Here is a 22,141-nt window from a genome sequence, read left to right on the forward strand (position 1 = left end):
GCCGAGTGATTTCCGGCTTAGGGCGTCTGCCACAACATTCGCCTTACCCGGATGGTACTGAATCTTGCAATCATAGTCACTCAACAGCTCTACCCACCTCCTCTGCCTCATGTTCAGTTCTCTCTGACTCAGGATGTACTGCAGGCTCTTATGATCTGTGAAGATCTCACACTTTACCCCATAAAGGTAATGCCTCCACATCTTGAGTGCAAAGATCACTGCTGCCATCTCTAGGTCATGTGTGGGGTAATTCAGCTCATGCTTCTTCAGCTGCCTAGAAGCATAAGCGATCACCCTCTCATTTTGCATTAGCACACAACCCAGTCCCACACGGGACGCATCACAATATACTGAGAAGTCATCATCACTTTTTGGCAGAGCTAACACCGGTGCTGAAGTCAACCTCCTCTTAAGCTCCTCAAAGCTTTCCTCACACTGATCGGTCCATATGAACTTCTGATTCTTTTTTGTCAATTTGGTCATAGGAGCAGCAATCTTTGAGAAGTCCTGAACGAACCTCCTGTAGTAACCTGCTAAACCCAGAAAACTCTTGATCTCGGTCACTGTGGTGGGTCTAGGCCAGTTAGCTACAGCCTCTACCTTCTTGGGGTCTACTTCAATACCCTGTTCTGACACAATGTGCCCCAAGAATGAAATGCTCCTAAGCCAAAACTCACACTTGGAGAACTTGGCATACAAGCCATGCTCTCTCAAGGTCTGCAAAACTGTCCTCAGGTGATGGGCATGCTCCTCTGCATTTCTGGAATACACTAAGATATCATCTATGAAGACAATAACGAAGTGATCCAGATACTGACTGAATACTCTGTTCATGAGGTCCATGAATGCTGCAGGGGCGTTGGTCAACCCAAACGGCATCACAAGGAACTCATAGTGCCCATACCTGGTCCTGAAAGCTGTCTTCGGTACATCTTCATTCCTTATCCTCAACTGATGGTACCCTGATCTCAGATCTATTTTGGAGAAACAACCTGCTCCTGCTAGCTGGTCGAATAGATCGTCGATCCTCGGTAAAGGGTACTTGTTCTTGGTAGTGACCTTGTTCAACTGTCTGTAGTCGATACAAAGTCTAAGGGATCCATCCTTCTTCCTCACAAACAAAACCGGAGCACCCCAAGGTGAAGTACTCGGTCGGATGAAACCCTTATCTACCAGCTCTTGCAACTGTTCCTTCAGTTCCTTCAATTCAGCTGGTGCCATCCTGTAGGGAGGGATAGAGATCGGTCTGGTACCAGGCATTAACTCAATCTCGAACTCTATCTCTCTAGCAGGTGGTAACCCTGGCAGCTCGTCTGGGAAAATATCTAAGAACTCACTCACCACAGGCACTGAGGCGGGCTCTCTGACATGACTATCTAACTCCCTCACATGAGCTAGAAACCCCTGACATCCCCTCCTAAGCAACCTACGAGCCTGAAGAGCTGAGATCAGACCTCTAGGTGTACCCCTCTTGTCTCCTCTGAAGACGACCTCTGACCCATCCTGATCTCTGAATCTGACTACCTTGTCTCTACAGTCCAAGGTAGCACCATGGGTCGATAACCAATCCATCCCTAGAATGACATCAAAATCTGTCAAATCTAGAACCACGAGGTCGGCGGAAAGGCATCTTCCCTCTATGAAAACTGGACTACATTGGCAGACTGCCTCTGCCACTGACGGGTCACACTTGGGTCCACTGACCCATAGGGGACACTCTAACCCAGAGACCATCAATCCTACCCTCTCCACGACTCTCGGAGCAATAAAAGAATGAGATGCACCCGGGTCCATTAAGGCATACACATCAGAACAACCAATGATGAGATTACCTGCCACCACTGTGTTGGATGTGTTGGCCTCCTGCTGAGTCATAGTGAAGATCCGTGCCGGAGCTGATGGACCTTCACCTCTGTATCCTGCTGATGAAGAGGCTGACCCTCTCTCTCTGCCTCTGCCACTGGCCTGTGTTGCGGCTGGAGCTACTGGCTGCACCACACTGCCGGAGGTTGTCTGCTGAGACGGTGCTGTAAAGGCTCCTCTAGGACAGTCTCGAGCCAAATGACCCGCCTGTCCGCATCTGAAACATGTGTTTGTCCCTGCCAGACATACTCCCTTGTGTGGTCTCCCACATCTCATACATGCTGGAACCTCTGCGCCAGAGCTTGAGCCACTGCCTAAACCCAGACCTGACTTGATCTTGTTCCAGAACTTATTCTTCTTAGATTTTCTGTGGCCTCTGTCCCACTTCTTACTACCTGCAACTGCTGCACTTAGAGAAGAAGAGTCTACCCTTTCCCCACCTGGGGTCTTGGAACCAGAAGACTGTGCCACTGACTGTTTTACCTTCCCCTCAACGATAGCACTAGCCTCCATTCTCCTAGCCATATCCACTATGGCATGGAAACTCTCTCTCTCTGCTGACTGTACCAAAGAGGAATACCTGGAGTGCAGCCTCATAATATATCTCCTTGACTTCTTTTGATCTGTGTCCAAATTCAGCCCAGCATATGGCAACAACTCCAGGAACCTGTCTGTGTACTCGTCTACACTCATGTCATCAGTTTGCCTCAACTGTTCGAATTCTATCATCTTCAATTCCCTTGAACTATCAGGGAAAGCCCATCCTGCAAACTAATTTGAAAACTCTTCCCAATTCATGCTGTCCACTCTCGGGTTCACATAATTCTTGAACCACTCCCGTGCCTTCTTGCACTTAAGCGTGAACCCGGCCATCTGAATGGCTCTACTGTCATCAGCCCCTATCTCATCTGTAATTGCCTTGACCCGCTCCAAATACACGAACGGATCATCACCGGTCTCAAACTGGGGAGCACCCAGCTTCATATAATCGGTCATCTTGACCTTGCTCCCTCCAGATGAGGTAGGTTTGGGTACTTGTGTTTCCGGGACAGTAGATACTGGTGGTGGTGGAGGTACAACATCCCCTGGGGTAGGGTTTGCTGTACTAGTATAGGGAGGTGGAGGTGGGTACATGGGGTACTGAGAGTATGGTGGGTAGTAAGGTGGGTATGGCATATGTGGAGGATAAGGGCTAAAACTGGGGTAATCCGATGTACCTCCCATTGAATACCCTGGATGGTGTGAATAGGGTGGGTAGTGATGTGGCTGGACATAACTCGAGGCCTGAGTGCCTCCTTCTGATTCTCCCATGCCCTCTTCCGGCATGCTCACACCGAGACTGCCATCCCTCCTCTGATCTACTTCCATATCCTCAGACATTCCTCCCTGCACTGTTCCCCTTACTGACCTGCTTCTACCCAGATCCAAAGACCTTCTAGGGTCTCTAGCTACTCTGTCTCTGTTGGACCTACTGGACATTGCCCTAGGCAAAGCTGAAGGACGGGCATCAGCGCCCTCGTCCTGAGGTGGCACTCCAGTCAATCGTGCAGATCGACGAGTTCCTCTCATTCTATTTTCTGAAAAACAGCACATAGTATAAGCAATCATTAACATCATATGGTTCATGTGGAAACACATGAACCCTCATCACATACATAGCATCACATCATAGCATTTATGCACATGCATATCATCATGGCATATCATATCATCATATAGACAGGACTCTACATCCTATCCTAGTGGACATGATTTTCCTAGTGTGCTTGACCTTCTAGAACATCTATGAGCCCGACACTCTAGGTCCGATCATATGAACCTAGGGCTCTGATACCACTCTGTAACGACCCGGAAATCCGACCCGTTACCGGCGCTAGGATCCAGATCGGCTTAAGGCCGCCGGGACCCGTAGCAAGCCTACATACCTCCTGTAAACCTGTGGAATCCCATACATAGCAACATATACATGATCTGTAAAAAATTTTCTTTTCTCTTATCCAAGCAAAACCTGTGCATGCACAAAATCATACATAAACCCCACACTGGAGTCCTCATCAAATACTCCAATGGGGTATCATCATCATACATAACAGCTTGGATAATCATGGTCATTAACATCATTACTCATTAAACACTCTGTACATAATGGGGATTCACACACCTCTAGGTCAAGCACTACTATAATCCTCAATACATCATCAAATCATTCATTACATGGTCATAAATACTCATTACATCATGTTCATGTCCACTACTATCTATTACAACATACATGACTTGACTTCACTCTAGCCGACTTCTTGATCTCTCCTGTACCTGCAACTCTTGGGATAAAGGGAGTGGGGTGAGCTACTAGAGCCCAGTGAGCAGAAACTAAAAACATTTGTTTTAATTCCTCCTTTTTTAGGTATATTATTATTCATTTTATTATTTTTATTATCATATAACTTTTTCTTATTCATGCTTTCATGTATGCGCCATAACACAAACATTTCACAACAAGGATGAACTTGTCACCATTTAGCCCCAATCTTTCTTACTTATACATGCCGGGGGCGTAGAGCCGTAGCAGGCACACCCGGACTTCCATAATCAGTCATAGTGCCAGGGGCGTAGAGCCGTAGCAGGCACACCTGGACTCACATAGGCTATCATGACATACAAGGGCTAATGGATCATTCAACATTCATCCACATCAACAACAAAGTATGCAATGCAACATATTCGTGAATTCTAATGCAAACAACCTACTATTGCATGGCATAATGATGCATGGGCAATGCTTTATGATTCATTCATTTATTCATTTACTTTAAAGCTTAAGGGGGTTGTTCCACTCACATGGTAACTGAAGCTTTAACAATGAACTCTGAACGACTATCTCACAACCGGGGGTCTCGGTTCCTCAGGTCCGAACCTACACAGGTGGACTCAAATGAGGCACCAAACATACATGAACATGACTCTATAATACTCCCCAAAAACCCCCTAAAACATCCTGAAAACATCACATGAAAACATGCAAGAAATGGCTGAACAGGGCACTTTCGGCGGCACCTTCGGCGGCCGAAAGTGCCAGACAGAGACGAAAGTCTCTTTTCGGGGGCAACTTCGGCAGCCGAAAGGCCTGCCTCCCCAGCCATGTTCGGCGGCCGAAAGTACCTTCGGCTGCCGAACCTGGTTTCTGCCAAAGGGCAGAAACTTGGCTCCCTTAGCACATTTCGCCTCCAAACCTTCCAAACATGCATATTGTTCAACCAAAGCATGCATACAAGTTCCTAGGGGCCTCAAACATGCATATACCCCATCTACAACACTTCAATCACACACAATCAAGCTACATTGTTCAAAGAGTCATAAAAAATCCATAGGTTTAACATATGCCCTAACATGCATTCTACCCCTTAAAACTTCATAAAACTTGTTTAAATCATACATTGAGCTTAAGATCGGCTCTTACCTCTTGAAGATCGAGGGTTGAGGAGATCTAAACTTGGAGATGGGAGAAGTTCCAACTTTTGGTCTCCAAGCTCCAAAACTCGTTCTAAGCTCAAAGATCTTCAAAACCAAAGTTATAAACTTGTAAAGATCATGGAAAAAGGAAGGAAAAACTCAAGATTGGGGAAGGATGGCGGAATGCTCACCTTGGCCGAAATAGGGAGAAAAAGCTCGCCCATTTTCGGCTGAGGGACCCTTTTATAGTGGCTGGCCAGACCACGTTCGGGGGCCGAATGTGCCTCCGCATCCATGCAAATGTTCGGCGGCCGAACATGAGGTTCGGCGGCCGAACCTTGACTTCCCTCACTCATGCTTTCGGGGCCTAACGTGCCTCCAAAACGCATGCATGTTCGGCGGCCGAACTTGACTTTCGGCGGCCGAACCTGGGTTTTCCTCCAAAGATTTTTATGCAAAAACTCATTTAATTTCTTACTTAAAAACATGAAATACATGAAAACATTTCATAAAATCATAGTTTTACCCTTCTAGAGGTTTCCGACATCCGAGGTCCCACCGGACGGTAGGGATTCCGATACCGGAGTCTAGCCGGGTATTACAGTTTGATTTTCCATTACAAGAGATACATAAGTAACACGAAAATTCTGAATACAAACCTCTAAAAACACATCATAATCACAATCGAATTGCACAAATCCTGACATGACTCATGCATGTCGAGGGAGTATAAAAGGTGGCGAGTTCAAACCTTATATTGCATAGGAATACTTTAATGAACCTTGGACATCCTCCAAATTTTACTAAAGTGGGAGGCAAATTATAAACATGTGTTTTCCATATCTTATGTACATGCATATCTAAAGTAGTGAAGGCTTACGATGAAAATCATACCATGGTTCCAATCTATAAAGAACTAATTTTAGAGTTTCAAAGTTTATGCAATGAAGAAATAAAAATAAAAATTTAAAAAAGTGGAAAAATGAAATAAATAAATATATAGATAATAAAATTCAAAAAAGGACAAAATGGTCTTTTTCTTTTCCTCTTTTTCTAGGCATTTCTATGAAGCCTAAGGACATTTGCGCTTTAGAAAAAGTGGGTTTACCTAAATTTAGGAGCAGCTGAATGGGTCACTCTCCATGGCCCATTCGTCCAACACAAGATTAAAGTGGCATTTTTATAATTTTTTTATTAAGAGAGACTCTTTCGGGTGATGATTAAGAGATAATTTAAAAACTAAAATCAACTTCAAATCAACCTGATAACTACACTTAATCAACCCAAACCTAGGTTTTTTTAGTTCATTAATTTAATTTTGGAGTCTACTGCTCTTATTTAAACTTATTTTTTCTCCAAATCCCATGCATCTAATACACACCAATATACACCAAGGGTAGCCAGCCACTTTCCAATTCCCCTCTAAAAATTTTATTCCACCATTTAAGAAGAAAAATCAATAACCTCTTTCAACTTCAAGGTGTTGTCGCTCCTCCTCCTTGTGTCCTTCATTGTCTTTTTATATATATATATATATCAAAGATAATATTTTTTTAATTAATTTATGCATAGCATAAAAATAATTATTTTACACATTCTTGAATTAATCTTGATGTTCTAGTTATTTCTTGCATCATTCATGATTAAATTTTTGAAGGAAAAATATACTTTATGCATGTTACGAGGGGAAACCCATTCTATTAGAACTATTTGTTTCATTCAGAATGGATTTTAATTTTCAAAATATTTTTATTGTATTATAAAAAAATTCCCTATGATTTTCATTTTTTTTAATTTAGAGTTTTTTTAATTAAATATGAATTGTTTATATGAAACAATCGAGTATTATTGGGCAATCCCAAGCAATGCTGCAATTTTTATGACCTATAACTTCATTTTCTGATCACCAAATCATGAGATCTTTTAGTCTAAAATCCATTTTCAATAGTAAACCAAATTTCTTATATTTTAAGTTTTTCGCTTTTTTTCCTTTAACAAATTGTCATTTTGCATACAAAATCGATATCCAAAATTTATTCATATTATGAGACAGCTCTCTAGTGATGGTTGTAACTCATGAATGGCAAGCTTTTTTTTTTTTTTTTTTTTTGAGTGATTCCTTTTTAGTTGTTTAATTCTATATCTTTAGAATTTCTATAAAATTTTAAAATTTTCTAGGTCCATATGGTATGTTTCTCCATAATTTTTATATTTTGATGCCAATATCTGTCACAACTAGGTATTGTACAGGAAGCTGTTTGGGTCAAGAAGATCATTTCAAAACTTAGTTTAGTTCCTTCCATTGAGTCACTTATTTCTCTCTATTGTGATAACAATAAAGCTATTTTATGAGAAAAGGAATCCAGGCCTCTTCAAAAATCCTATCATGTAGAACGATTCCATAATATTATAGAGATGGTTGGGAGGGGTGATCTAACCATACAGAAGATAGCCTTAGTAGACAACACCACTAATCCACTTATAAAGCCTCTGAGCCAGCAATAATTAGATGAACATCAAGATAAGATGGGTCTAAGTTATTATATAGAATGGCTTTAGTGCAAATGGGAGTTTGTTATAGTAGAGCATGCCCTAGAGCCATATCTTAAATTTATAATTTGTAAATCTTATTTCCATATAGTAATAAAACAATACATTTTGTTTATCTTGTTGTTTTAATTAATGTATTTTTTATACATTAGATTATGTTAGTAACATCATGGATTAAGCTATTAGGCATTAACCATCTAGAAATATTGCCATCTATTTTTGTCTCTTTGGATTAGTATGTGATAATAATGGAAGTAGGATAGTGAGTCTCATACTATTAGACATGATGTAACACCCCTTACCCTGTCAAAGTATAGACAGAGCAATAATTGTTACAAACTATACCTTTTTAGATATTTCAAAACTAAAAAATTTATTTTATGTGCAGTTACCAAGTTATTAGGTAGTTCAAGTAAATTTCATAAAGTAATTAAAGTAAATGTGAGATTTTAAATCAAAATTTTCACAGAGTTTTCTCTGTTTTATCAGCATTTTAACCTATAGTATATATGAAAAATATATTTATAATTATACTATCAACTGTCATTTGATATCTTACTATACTTTAATTTAGCACACATTTCATAACAATATCATTCCTTATGTTTTCAAAGACATCATCACATGCAAACGTTTAGCTCTTTTTCTTTATCCATACATGATTACATTATTTTGACTTACATAACATTCATAACTCACCCTATTTAATATGTACATGTCAAAATATAACTGTACTATGACGCAGAAACTCAAACAACCAGCTATGATAGTGGTCTTGAAGTCTGATGTAGATCTCTGACAATCTCCGGTGTGTCTACTTTATCTACAACCTGCATGAAGTAAAAACCAACACGCTGAACTAATGCTCAGTGGGTGATTGCAAAGAAATAATAAAATAAAGCAAGCATATTCATGTATATAGATAATTAAGTAAACAATTACAAGCATGTAAAATGTAGTTAACATGATACAAAACATACTTATCAAATTTCTTGGTATAAGATATGAGTGCCATATGTATCATTGTGAACGACAAGAATTTCCTTAAGTTTTAATAAAAATATCTTATTTTGCCACTATTGCATATTTTGTATTTATTGCAAATCACCATAGTTTAGTGCATGCAATAGATACAGACATGTTAACATTCACTATTAATTTCACAAAATGAGTATCAATCTTAATTAGGTTCTCAACACTTATAAACACATAGTAGAGTCGACTAGGTAGATAGGAGTTATAACTGTAGGTATAGGGTTTCAAACGGTAAGTTCAAAGGCCAAAACTGTGATAGCATGGCTCTGTGACCATGCTTATGAGATACTTGATATGTAACCTCAAATATAGATCATGTATCGGTAGTAGTACTGCGAATTCTGTATATTTATATGGCATGTCATAACATTAAGCTAACCTCGACTCCTATTGAGTTTATCAGGGCCAAGTATTATTAATTCAATGTATCAATTATTCAACAAGATGAGAAACTTATGGAAAATAGTACAAAACTTTATTGACTTAGCATTACAATATTGCGTCAAGTCAATTCACTTCTTTTCTTGCATTTCATAACACTAACAAGTAAAAAATTAGCAAGTTTTACTCAAATCATCATGTTTCATGCACAAATAAGTTTTATTATTGATAGCGGTTGTCGAAGCCTGATAGAGCATATTTTAGTCCATATTATCATGATCTTATTGATGTTTATTTGCACTTATTCTACCTAATTTTGTGGTTTTAATCATGTTTTACAGATATTAGGTGTAAAGGAACAATTTGGAGAAAATGCTCTTAAAAATGCCAAAAAGTGCCAAAAACTCAACCACCTTCGGAAGCACTTTCGGAAGCCGAAACTCAACCACCTTCGGAAGCACCTTCGGAAGCACTTTCGGAAGCCAAAAGTCACCCACTTTCGGAAGCACTTTCGGAAGCCGAAAGTCCAGTCCAGAGGCGAAAGTCACCCACCTTCGGCGGCACCTTCGGTCGCCGAACCTTGCGTCCAGAGCCGAAAGTCCAGCCTCCGAAACTCATCTTAGGCGGCCGAAAGTGCCCCCGAACAGTCTCCTCCTTATTCAAGAAGCCAAATCTTGAAGATCACATGTTTCCCACTTAGTGTCATGCACATTCAAAATTCAAATCAAGGCTCCACCTTCCTCTTTAGTGCATGAATAATGTGAAGAAGGCTTCTTGAACACACTTGGGCATCAATTAAAAGACCAAAAAGGGCTTGCAACTCCACACATACACATAGAAGACTCAAGGGCACTTTGGACAATCTCTATAAAGATGCATGGACACCCAAAAAACCCTAGGCAGCCTCTCAACATCTATTTAAAGGCCTCAAAAAGACATGAAGAGGTAGATTTCATACACCTCTCCTCCAAGGAATTGGCAAGGCTTCTCCAAGGGTTCTTTCCCTTAGTTCTTCATCTTCTTGCATTCCTTTTTTTATTTTCTGTTTTGGTTCAGCCATGAGTGGCTGAAACCCTTATTCTAGTTGAAGTTTAGTTGAAACTAAGGTTGTTTAAAAGGTTGTGAGATCTGAATATAAAGTGTTTGATTTTGGTTTATTCAATATTCATGCAATTGTGCTTAATTCTAAGATTGCTTTGTTGTTTTGATCAAATTGGCCACTTGATTCTTGATTGCAAAGTTAATTGATTATTGGTTAGGATATTTGTTAGTTCTTAATTGCTGGAAATATTCTGTCCATAGAACACTTGGTGTAAAAATTAGGGAATTGCATGATCTAGCAACATCTCATGCGTTTGAGTAGCTAGGGTTAGATCTCTCTCATTCTTTATGCAATTGACAATTGTTTTGATGCCTAAGGCCCAAGGGCATTCCTTGGCAATTTGTTAATTAGTAATTGATTAGAAGACGTTCCCTAATTAATTTAATCATAAGGAGAGACATGGTGGTGATAAGCGTCTTCCATCCCATAACTAATCTATTAAATCAATCAAGAAAACCTAAGTTTCAATGATCCACCCAAGCAACCAAAGTGGATTCATATCTTCAACTAGACTTTTCTCATATTGATTTCCTCTTTTATTTTGATTACTTGCTGTTTTAATTCCTTTCAATAGTGGTTAGACAAATCAATCTCAAAACCCCCATTTTTACTTTTATTGCACTTTACTTTCATTCAACTTTTGATTTACTTGCTTTCTCTTGTGTTTTCCATTAGTTCTCTTGGTCTTTATTGAGAAAAAATAAATAGGTAATCAATTCTCTGTGGATTCGATCCTTCACCACTATCTGCAGTTGTAAATTATTGATAACCAAGAAGGTTATTTTTGACCGGCTTCGACAACCGCACTGTCAAAAATTGGCGCCGTTGCCGGGGAATTAATTTTACTTTATTTAATTTTCTTTCATGACTAGGTCTGAGCATAGGGACACTCTGCCCTTTGATTCAGAAATTGAACGCACCCTCAGAAGGCTAGGAAAGCAAGCCTCTGCGCCTGAAGAACATTCTGCCCAACCTTCGACCGCCGAACCATCCCAACATTCGGCCTCCGAAAGTCCTTCACTCCAGCAACTGAACTTTGCACCAATGGCAGAACCTCAAGCACCAGCTGCTGCCCCCAATGGACAAGCTGTCCAGAATCAAATAGTTCAAGAAAATCCAGCAATAAGACCTCAAGTGCCAAGGAAAAGAACCATGAGAGAGTTAGCAACACCTATAGGTGATCAAGCACCTCTTTGCATCACCTATCCACCTCTTACAGTTCCCTTTGAACTCAAGACAGGTTTGATACATCTTCTCCCTAAATTTAGAGGTAGAGAGAATGAAAATACACACAAGCACTTAAAAGAATTTAATATTGTTTGTTCATCCATGAGACCTCAAGGGATCTCTGAAGATCATGTTAAGTTGAGAGCTTTTCCCTTTTCATTAGATGACTATGCTAAGGATTGGTTATTTTATTTGCCACCTGGATCTATAACTTCTTGGGATGATATGGTCCAAACCTTCTTGGACAAGTACTTCCCACCCTCTAAATCAATTGGCATAATAAGAGAAATCACTAGCATAAGACAAAAACAAAATGAGGACTTATATGATTATTGGGAAAGGTTTGAAAGACTATGTACAGGTTGTCCACAACATGATATGTCAGACAAGGCCCTCATACAAATCTTCTATGGAGGATTGATTCCATCAGAAAGGAAACTCATAAATGTAGCTTGTGGAGGATCCATCCTAGATAAGTCACCAAGGGAGATGAAAGAGTTGATATCTACTCTTGCAGCCTCATCTAGGTAGTATGGAGAAGAGAGGCAACTACAAAGAGCCAATGAGGTAAGTTTTCCCACTATTTCTGAACTAACATCTGTTATGAAAAATATTGCCATAGAAGTAGTGCAACAGATTCAAGCACCCTAGCCTCCTAGGCCATGTGGTATCTGTTCATATGTGGGACACCCAACTGATCAATGTCCTACCCTCCAAGAAGACAATCATCAAGTCAATGCAATTGGAGGTACAACAACCAGCCTAGACATGATCCATATTCCAATACATACAATCCAGGTTGGAGAGACCACCCCAATTTTAGCTATGGAAAGGCCAACAATGATCAGAATTACCAAAATTACCAAAGAAATCAAGCCCAACCAGCACCTTCAAGCTCCAATCCGAGCCTTGAGAAGATGATGGAGACACTGATAAGCACCATACAAGGCGTGCAACAAGACCTAGGGCAAATGGCCACCTCTATAAGCCAACTGCAAACCCAAGGCAAATTCCCTTCTCAAACTGAAACTAACCCTAGACAGAATGTCAGTGCTATTACTTTGAGAAGTGGCAAAGAGCTTCAAGATGCTAGTCATGAGCAAGAGAAGGAAGTTGCACCAAAGACACCTCCTGTGCAAGAACCAATGCAACCTGAAGCCTCTCCAGCACAATCTGAACCACCTCCTGCGCACAAGCCTGATCCGAAGGTGAGCTTTCACATTCCACCTCCTTTTCCAAAAAGATTTGAAAGAACACAAAAAGAAAAAGAGGAAAAGGAGATCCTTGAGACTTTCAGAAAAGTGGAAATCAACATACCACTGCTAAATGCTGTCAAGCAAATCCTCAGGTATGCAAACTTTCTGAAAGAGCTTTGTACAAATAGAAGAAAGCTTGCTGAAAGAGAAAAAGTAAGTGTAGGTGAGATAGTTACTGCTGTTATTAAAAGAGAACTCCCTACCAAATGCAAGGACAAAGGTATGTTTGCTATCTCTTGTAAGATTGGGAATGTTGGTATCAAGAAAGCCATGTGTGATCTTGGTGCATCCATTAATGTCATGCCTCTCTCCATCTATAGATCTCTAAATGCATGTGCACTAAAAGAAACAAGAGTTGTGATACAATTGGCTGATAGATCTGTGGTATACCCTATAGGTGTTCTAGAAGATGTCTTAGTCCAAGTAGATGAACTTGTCTTCCCTGCTGATTTTTATGTAATTGATACTAAGAAAGATAGTTGCAATACTAGTTCTGACATTCTTCTTGGGCGTCCTTTCTTGAGTACTGCTAGAACTAAAATCGATGTGCATGATGGTACTCTTACCATGGAATTTGAAGGAGAAGTCATTAAGTACAATGTCTATGATGCCATGAAATACCCACATGATATGTCCCCAGTTTATGGTCTTGATATTATTGATTGTTTAAGCCAAGATGTGTTTAATGAGAATCAAGATTGTATGCTGGATGATGATCTTTGCAGGACTGAAAACCTGAAACTGAAAGAAGCCATCTGCAGCATTCAGCAGATAGAGGTTGGACAGATAGAAGATATTCGGCCGCCGAACACAGCCCACCTTCGGTCGTCGAACCCCACTGCTCTTCAGACACCAGATTCGGTTGCACCACTTTTGCAACACATTGCGCAGAAAGAAGACGTCCTTCGGCCGCCAAACATCTCTCGGCCGCCGAACCCAACCGACTTTTAGAAGCCGAATCCATCGCCACAGTGCACTCCGCAAACTGAAGACCTTCGGCCACCGAACTCAGACACTTTTCGGCCGCCGAACCTCTCACAGGAGTCTCCATCACAAGCAAGCTCCTCAAATCCATCTTTACAACAACCTTCTGATCTGAAGCCTCTCCCAGACCATCTGAAATACATGTACTTGGGAGCTGACAAGACACTACTAGTGATAGTGTCCAATGAATTGAGCCAACAAGAAGAAGCAAGCCTCTTAAAGGTACTACAGAAATACAAAGAAGCCATAGGATGGACCATTGATGACATCAAAGGTATTTCTCCCTCCACCTGCATGCATAGAATTCACATGGAAGATGAATGCAAGCCAGTCAGAGATGCTCAAAGAAGACTGAATCCACCTATGATGGAGGTAGTGAAAAAAGAGATAGTCAAACTCCTTGATGTAGGCATCATATACCCAATCTCTGATAGCAAATGGGTGAGCCCTGTACATATAGTTCCAAAGAAAACTGGAATTACCATTGTTCCGAATGCTGAAGGAGAACTCGTTCCCACAAGAGTTCAGAATGGATGGAGAGTATGCATGGACTACAGAAAGCTAAATTCTGCAACAAGGAAAGACCACTTCCCACTTCCATTCATCGATCAAATGCTCGAAAGGCTTACAGGTAAGTCTCATTATTGTTGTCTTGATGGTTATTCAGGTTTTTATCAAATTCCAATTGCCCCAGAGGACCAAGAGAAAACCACCTTCACTTGTCCTTTTGGCACTTTTGCCTTCAGAAGAATGCCATTTGGACTATGCAATGCACCTGCCACCTTTCAGCGATGCATGATGAGCATATTCTCTGACTATGTGGGTAAGACCATTGAAGTATTCATGGATGACTTCACAGTACATGGAAACTCCTTTGATGAATGCCTTACTAACTTGGAAAAGATTTTACAAAGATGCATTGAGTCTAACCTTGTGCTTAATTATGAAAAATGTCATTTTATGGTTAATCAAGGTATGGTCTTAGGTCATGTTGTTTCAGCTAAGGGCATTGAAGTGGACAAAGCTAAGGTGGATACCATCAAAAATCTGCCCTACCCCACAAATGTTAGAGACATCCGCTCATTCCTTGGCCATGCAGGATTCTATAGAAAATTCATCAAAGATTTCTCAAAAATTACTTTGCCATTATGCAGATTACTCCAATAGGATGTAACATTTGATTTTGATGCAGATTGCAAAAAGGCATTTGATTTAATTAAAGAATTGCTTGTGATTGCCCCAATTATTCAAGGACCTGACTGGAACTTGCCATTTGAAATCATGTGCGATGCAAGCAATTATGCAGTAGGAGCAGTCTTGGGGCAACGTATGGAAAACTCACTCCATGTCATTCACTATGCCTTTCGCACACTAGATGCTACACAAAGCAACTACACAACAACTGAAAAAGAACTCTTGGCAGTTGTATTTGCTTTGGAAAAGTTCAGACCATATCTATTGGGAACCAAAGTCATTGTCTACTCTGACCATACAACCTTACGATATTTGATCAAGAAAAAAGAAGCAAAACTAAGGCTCATTAGGTGGATCCTACTTCTACAAGAATTTGATCTAGAGATAAGAGACAAGAAAGGCAAAGAGAATCTTGTGGTAGACCACCTCAGCCGACTTCCCTCTAGCTCTGCACCATGTCCAGTCAAAGAAGAGTTCATAGACGAACATCTATTCGTCACTCATTCTGCCTAAGTGATCATGCCATGCACACCACACCCCAGGGGAGTATTCAAATTCCTTTGTTCTCTTTTTCTCTTTTCTTTTACATTGAGGACAATGCATGATTTAAGTGTGGGGGTGCATACCTCTGAATTTTTACTTTTAAGTTTATTTTTTTGCTTTAATCTTTAGTTTGCTTGCATTAGGCAAAATTTTTTCATTTTTTTAGTTTATGCTTTCAATAAAACACACACAACCACAACCTTCTTCTTCTTTTTGTCTTGCTCTACTCAAACTGATGAACTATGTTAGATGAGTCTTTCTCTCCATGACCCCATTGATGTGATAACTCTTTTAAACTTATGTTGAATCAATTGCAGTGAGTTATATTCATGTTTGAGAATTGCATTTTGAATTGAATCTTTGAGTTTGCCATGGTGAAAAATATATTGATGACCCTTAATTGATGAGAATAAATTGAAAGTTGTGTGAATGAACTTAATGTGACTTGATTTAGCAATTGGTGTTGATTTGCCCAAATCATTAAGAGAATGAAAATTCAGCAAAGGCAAAGACCTCAAAAGCACAAAATCAAAAACTATTCCAATGGTCAAAAGACTAAGAACAAAGCTAGTAGCCACTTGGAAAGGTGACCAACTGAGTAACTGGGGGTGGGTATCACAAATATGTACCTTCACATCAAAAGGTTGGTGACTTTTTCAAGGAAAATATAAGTGCAAAAGCCTGAATAAAGTACTTCAAGGTAAGGGCAAGTCACTCTGAAAGCTAGAAAAGGTCTTAACAAACATGTGTATGTATGGTCTCTCTTGAGGAAAACAAATCCTAGCCATAGTAAGCAAAGGGAAACAAGGAAAGAAGGTGAGTAATCTTCATGCATATATTCTTCACTGCAATGCTTCAATATAGGGGTTTAGAGTAAGAGCTTAAGTGGAAATAAGGATCTAGAGCAAAGAAAGCTTATTTGACTATGTTTATTTGCTTGAGGACAAACAAAAGGTTAAGTGTGGGGGTATTTGATAGAGCATATTTTAGTCCATATTATCATGATCTTATTGATGTTTATTTGCACCTATTCTACCTAATTTTGTGGTTTTAATCATGTTTTACAGATATTAGGTGTAAAGGAACAATTTGGAGAAAATGCTCTTAAAAATGCCAAAAAGTGCCAAAAACTCAAACACCTTCGGAAGCACTATCGGAAGCACTTTCAAAAGCCGAAACTCAACCACCTTCGGAAGCACCTTCGGAAGCACCTTTGGAAGCACTTTCGGAAGCCGAAAGTCACCCACTATCGGAAGCACTTTTGGAAGCCGAAAGTTCAGTCCAGAGGCGAAAGTCACCCACCTTTGGCGGCACCTTCGGCCACCGAACCTTGCGTCCAGAGCCGAAAGTCCAGCCTCCGAAACTCATCTTAGGCGGCCGAAAGTGCCCCCGAACAGTCTCCTCCTTATTCAAGAAGCCAAATCTTGAAGATCACATGTTTCCCACTTAGTGTCATGCACATTCAAAATTCAAATCAAGACTCCACCTTCCTCTTTAGTGCATGAATAATGTGAAGAAGGCTTCTTAAACACACTTGGGCATCAATCAAAAGACCAAAAAGGGCTTGCAACTCCACACATACACATAGAAGACTCAAGGGCACTTTCACTACAAAAAAACAGTGATTTAGCGACCAAAATTTTAGTCGCTAAAAGGCAGAATTTGGTCGCTATTATGAAATAGCGACCATTTAGCGACCAAAATGAAATGGTCGGTGTTTGGCCAGTCGCTAAATTTTTGGCGACAACTTGGAAATTGGTCGCTAAAATAGCGACCAATCAGCGACCAATTTTTGGTCGCTAATTTGGTGTCATGGCAAATTAAGTATTAGAAATATTAGTCGCTGGGTGGAAGTAAATTGGTCGCTAAATTTTGGTCGCGAAATGGTCGCTAATTTGGTCGCTAATTTGATCGCTATTTCGTTGTTATTTGATCGCCTTAGGGAAGAGCATTTAGTCACTGTGTGGTAGTAAATTGGTCGTTAAATTTTGGTCGCGAAATGATCGCTGTTTTAATCGCTAATTTGGTCGCTGTTTCGTTGTTATTTTATCGCACCAGGGAAGAGCATTTAGTCGCTATTTCGTCGTAAATTAATAGTAAAATTAAAAAAATATTTATTATTTAATTTGTTTTTGTGTATGATTTATCACTAATAAATACATTTAAATCTAATTCATATCATTTTTTCAATAAATTCATAAACCTGCTATAATATCAATATGTACACACATTCCAATACATAAAATATCAAAGACAATATATACACATCAACTTCATTTCATAATTCTGCAATCTAAAAGTCCAAAACATTACTATAGTTCAACACTAAGAAACTTAAAATATCTCAAAACCTGATAATTTTTACAATATATTACAGTTAAATTTGTAAATCAGTTTCTTTCTGTCTTTAGATCAGTATCCTTTTGTAACTGGTGAATTCGCAGACTTGAAACACATTATGATCCGGCATTACAGACCTTCTGGGTTGCAGGGACAAGAAATGTGGGAACCTTGACCTTTCTGCCCTGTGCATAGAATGAGCTTCATAAGGTAAGGGAAACCAAAATCATATAAAATGTAATGGACACATAAATCCTCAAGAAATAAATAATTCTCACCGAATTTAGAAAAACTTTAGCAGCAGCCATAAAGTCCTCAGTTTTATGGCACACATCTTAGATTTAATCTGTGAAGCGATATAGATATCACATTAAAGAAACAGAAAAATGAGCAATGCTTTTCATTTAAGGGTTTAAGTTGATGGCTGCCAAAGCAAACACACATCTCAGATTAATAAACTCACTTGCAAAATCAAATCCTTTGCAAGCAGATAATCAGCCATTTCACCGTCCATTGCAAATCTCAGAGTTGGGGGTACCTGCAATTTGGATTACATCATGAAAAAAAGTACAGAAATGTTCACTGGAAAATAGCAGGTAACAAAAGTAGAACAATCTCTTGCAACTTTAGGTTGTCAAGTTAAAAATGAAAATGAACCAAAGCAGAATGTTAAAATTCATAAACAAAACACCATAAAGAAGCTAATAACCAATGATATTTAATTTAATGGTACTAGAGTCATCTCTTGGCCTGTAAAGTCTCAAGTTTAAGTCTAGTTGAAATCAAATAAACAAGAAAAAAAGAGGCTAATATATCTATCGAATTTCAGTGATGTGCATGAAGCCTCCTATAGAATGTAAAACTAATAAATGCAACAGGCTACGGTTGCATAAAAAGCAGCATTAGAGAAAGAAAAACCAATTTTACAAACCTTGAGCAGGAGCTTCCCAGTTCCTAATACAAAACCTGCATCAGTGATGCCAATTCCAGTAGTAAATTGACCAAATGCTCCAGCAGTGCAGGTGTGAGAATCTGTACCCAACAGAACCTGATGAGGACAGAAATTAATAAAAGATTAGTTCCTATTCCAATATGTAAGAGGATAAAAAATTTGACTTTATGAAAGAAGCCCACCTCTCCTGGCCTACAATGACCTTCTTGTGCAAGTGCAATATGGCATACACCTTTATAATCAGGGCTAGCCTGCCATGCAAGTATAGCCCTGCCATGCAAGTAAAAGGCCAGTAAATAAAAGTTTCTAAAACAATAGGCAAAAATATTTAATAATTCAACCATTTAATCATAAAACAAAACCTTGAAGTCACTACGATCTTTGATATCATAGAAGTGCTTTATAATTTGTTTCAGGCAGAAATGCCTCAAAATGTCCACATTACGGTTTGCAAGCTCATCAGCAGTGAATATATAATGATCTGGTATGACCACAATTTTCTCACGGTCCCAAACCTTGAAGGTATAAAGTGAGGTAGGTTAAATCAAGCATGGCAAAAAGACAAACTCTTAAGGCTTGTGGTTCATTATATAATATATGTAAATATGTGAAAATCACTTTTCAATTTTTTCATTTTACTTGAAACCACATCAAAGCAAATTCCTCCAGCTTTGCTAATTAACTTATGGACATAGAGAGAGAATCAAAAAGAAAACCAAGGAAAAATTAAGCAATGAAATCAGGAATATATGTATGCATGCTTGCGTATAGGTAAAATTTAAATAATACAAACCTGATCTTCAAGAATGATTCCTGCAAAGCCAGCTTTTATAAATCCCTTGATAGTTCTTTTGACATTCATGGCATTTCCATAGCCATTATCACCATCCCCAATTACAGGAATTGACACAGCTTGAGTGATTAGTTGCCCCTGATCCACCATTTCCCCATAGGAAATAAATCCAGTATCAGGCAATCCCAATCTAGCAGCTGATATTGAAAATCCTAATGGATGGAGAAAATACTGTGAATAAACTTGTTTCTCTTTGAAACTACTAGACAAGAAAACAAAGTACACAAGGAAACAAACTTACCATACACAGACCTTTATAATGGAATTCAATCAAATATAAAGAGATTAACAGATAAAAAAATTTAGACTGCATCCGATGCTGATGGTAAATAATCATCAGATTCATGCATTCCAATCACTTCAACGAAATTAGATCAATTATCTCCCTGTAGCATTAGTAGCACTTTCCTTTGTTAAGCTGCAATAAACTCAGTACCATAACAAAATCCTGATGAAAAAAAAAATTACATCTAACAATCCGATCATCCATTTCCTAACTGTTCATATCAAAGACTATTATATAGGCTATGTTTGGTTGGGGGTAACTTAAAATTAATAAAATAATTAATTAATATTTTTTTTAAAACATGCAGTAAGAGACCTGGCTGCTGTCCGCTTTGCACTGCAAATCGAACCAACATCAGCCGTGAACTCAATTTCCAATTGGTTATTTTAGCTAGACTTTGTAGAACCAGGAAACTTAGCCTTTGAAAATCAAACTAATTTCAGAACATACTCTTTATAAAAAAAAAATTACTTACCTTTTACAGTTGCTGATGAGGACTGAGGACTGAACTGAGGAAGACTGAGGGCTGAGGAAGACAGAGGATTGAGGACAACCAAGTTGCTGACGGCGCGGAGAGCCGATGGACTGGAGAGCGACGACCGACGATTGCGTGGAGAGCGACGACCGACGCCGACGATTGTGTGGAGGCCGCGAAGAGGCTCTTCTTGCATGCAACACATCAGAAAGCGAAAAAAATGTCAACAACACAAAGAAGCAAGTACTGGGAGAGAGGATTTGGGTTAGAAGCTAGAAAAATTGAAAAACCTTGGGAGAAAACTACAAATCCACCAGTGACAGAAAGACTAGAGAGCGACAGTGAGGTGAGGAGGAGTCGGCGTTGCTAACTAAGTCGCGCATCCGCAACGTAGTGAAGATCGATAACCCGAGTTAGCCGCGATGGTTAATCGGTCGATGTCGGGAGGAGAGTGGAGGTTGGTTGGACGATGGACAGTGGACCAGCTGGAAGTGGTGGAGCTCAGTGCTCAGAGAAGAGGCAGAGGCATGTGTGACGTGAGGCGGCGTGGAATGGAGATTAGCGTCTCTACTCAGTGGCACGACTTTTAGATTTAGGGCAAATAAGGGTACATTTCAAAACGATGTAGTATAGGTGATTTTGGTTCGGTTCGGTCTAATTAAAAATTTTGAATTTAAAACTGAACCGAATCCTAATAGGACGGATTTGGATAATTATAATCGGCTTTGGGATGGGTTCGAATTTTAAAAATAATACCCGTTGCGGGTTCGGATCGGATTCGGATTTTATGTATAGGTATCCACTACCCGAACCCATTTATATAAATAATTAATTTAATATAAAAAATATATTTTACAATAATATTTATAATTTTTTTATATATTTTTATTTAAAAATTTAAATTTAAATATTCTTTAGAAATATTAGATTTTTTAAATGAAAATTATCAATGAAAAATATTTTTTATATAAATTATTAATTAAAATTGTAACAGCCCGCTTACCAGACCATCACCGGCACTAGGATCCAGATCGGCTTAAGGCCGCCGGGACCCGTAGTAAGCCTACTGTCAACTCTGTGTACCTGATAAATCCCATACATGATCACACTTAAGCTTAAAACTGGTACTTATTCTTTTTTTTTTCTTTCTTTCTTTCTTTCTTTGCTTTTCTAACCTTTCTTTTCTTGAAACTTTTCTCATCAACTAAGCCTGGACTATGCATGCTCTGTCTGTATGCACTCGAAGAGTGATACCTGCTAGGTACCATACAGTAACTACAGAGATAGAAAGACTACCATGCACCAAGCCTAGCACATCATAACAAGATTATCTCAATCATAAAAGGATCATGTGCAAAGGGATAAACATACACTAGGGCCAAGCACAATTCTATAACTCATTACATAACTTGCTAATACATCATTTCTATACATTACATAAACTCTGTACTGTACATCATTATCATGTCCACTATTCTATACTATTACATATACTTTTACCCTTGCTTTCTCTTTCTCTTTCTCTTCTCTGAGGCCCTGAAAAATGGGGTTAGGGAGAGGGATGAGCTGCTAAAGCCCAGTGAACGGAATCTATAAAAAATCACATTTAAAACATGCTATCATATGATGCATCACTGCACAAACATT

At 39.2% G+C, this 22,141-nt stretch overlaps 1 protein-coding gene across 1 annotated transcript; it reads right to left on the minus strand.

Moving 5' to 3' along the window:
* Positions 1-17,835: 17,835 nt before the first annotated feature.
* LOC110608465 (3-isopropylmalate dehydratase large subunit-like) lies at positions 17,836-19,968 on the minus strand. The gene is made up of 5 exons (XM_043952682.1): positions 19,674-19,968; positions 18,860-18,976; positions 18,392-18,466; positions 18,207-18,274; positions 17,836-18,113 (listed from the first exon to the last, which is right to left on the minus strand). Exons 1-4 carry the CDS (start codon positions 19,821-19,823, stop codon positions 18,212-18,214), a joined length of 405 nt encoding a protein of 134 aa, XP_043808617.1. The 5' UTR covers positions 19,824-19,968; the 3' UTR covers positions 17,836-18,113; positions 18,207-18,211.
* Positions 19,969-22,141: the final 2,173 nt, after the last annotated feature.

This window comes from Manihot esculenta, chromosome 2 (assembly GCF_001659605.2).
Source record: "Manihot esculenta cultivar AM560-2 chromosome 2, M.esculenta_v8, whole genome shotgun sequence".
Lineage (NCBI taxonomy): Eukaryota > Viridiplantae > Streptophyta > Magnoliopsida > Malpighiales > Euphorbiaceae > Manihot > Manihot esculenta.

Bases quoted from the DNA above. Each gene is read 5' to 3' on its own strand.
- LOC110608465 (XM_043952682.1), bottom strand. From the start codon at position 19,823: ATGGTGGATCAGGGGCAACTAATCACTCAAGCTGTGTCAATTCCTGTA. The intron at 18,467-18,859 runs GTTTGTAAAATT...TCCAAATTGCAG, and splicing joins CTGGGAAGCTCCTGCTCAAG to GTACCCCCAACTCTGAGATT. The intron at 18,275-18,391 runs GTGAGTTTATTA...ATCGCTTCACAG, and splicing joins CAAAGGATTTGATTTTGCAA to ATTAAATCTAAGATGTGTGC.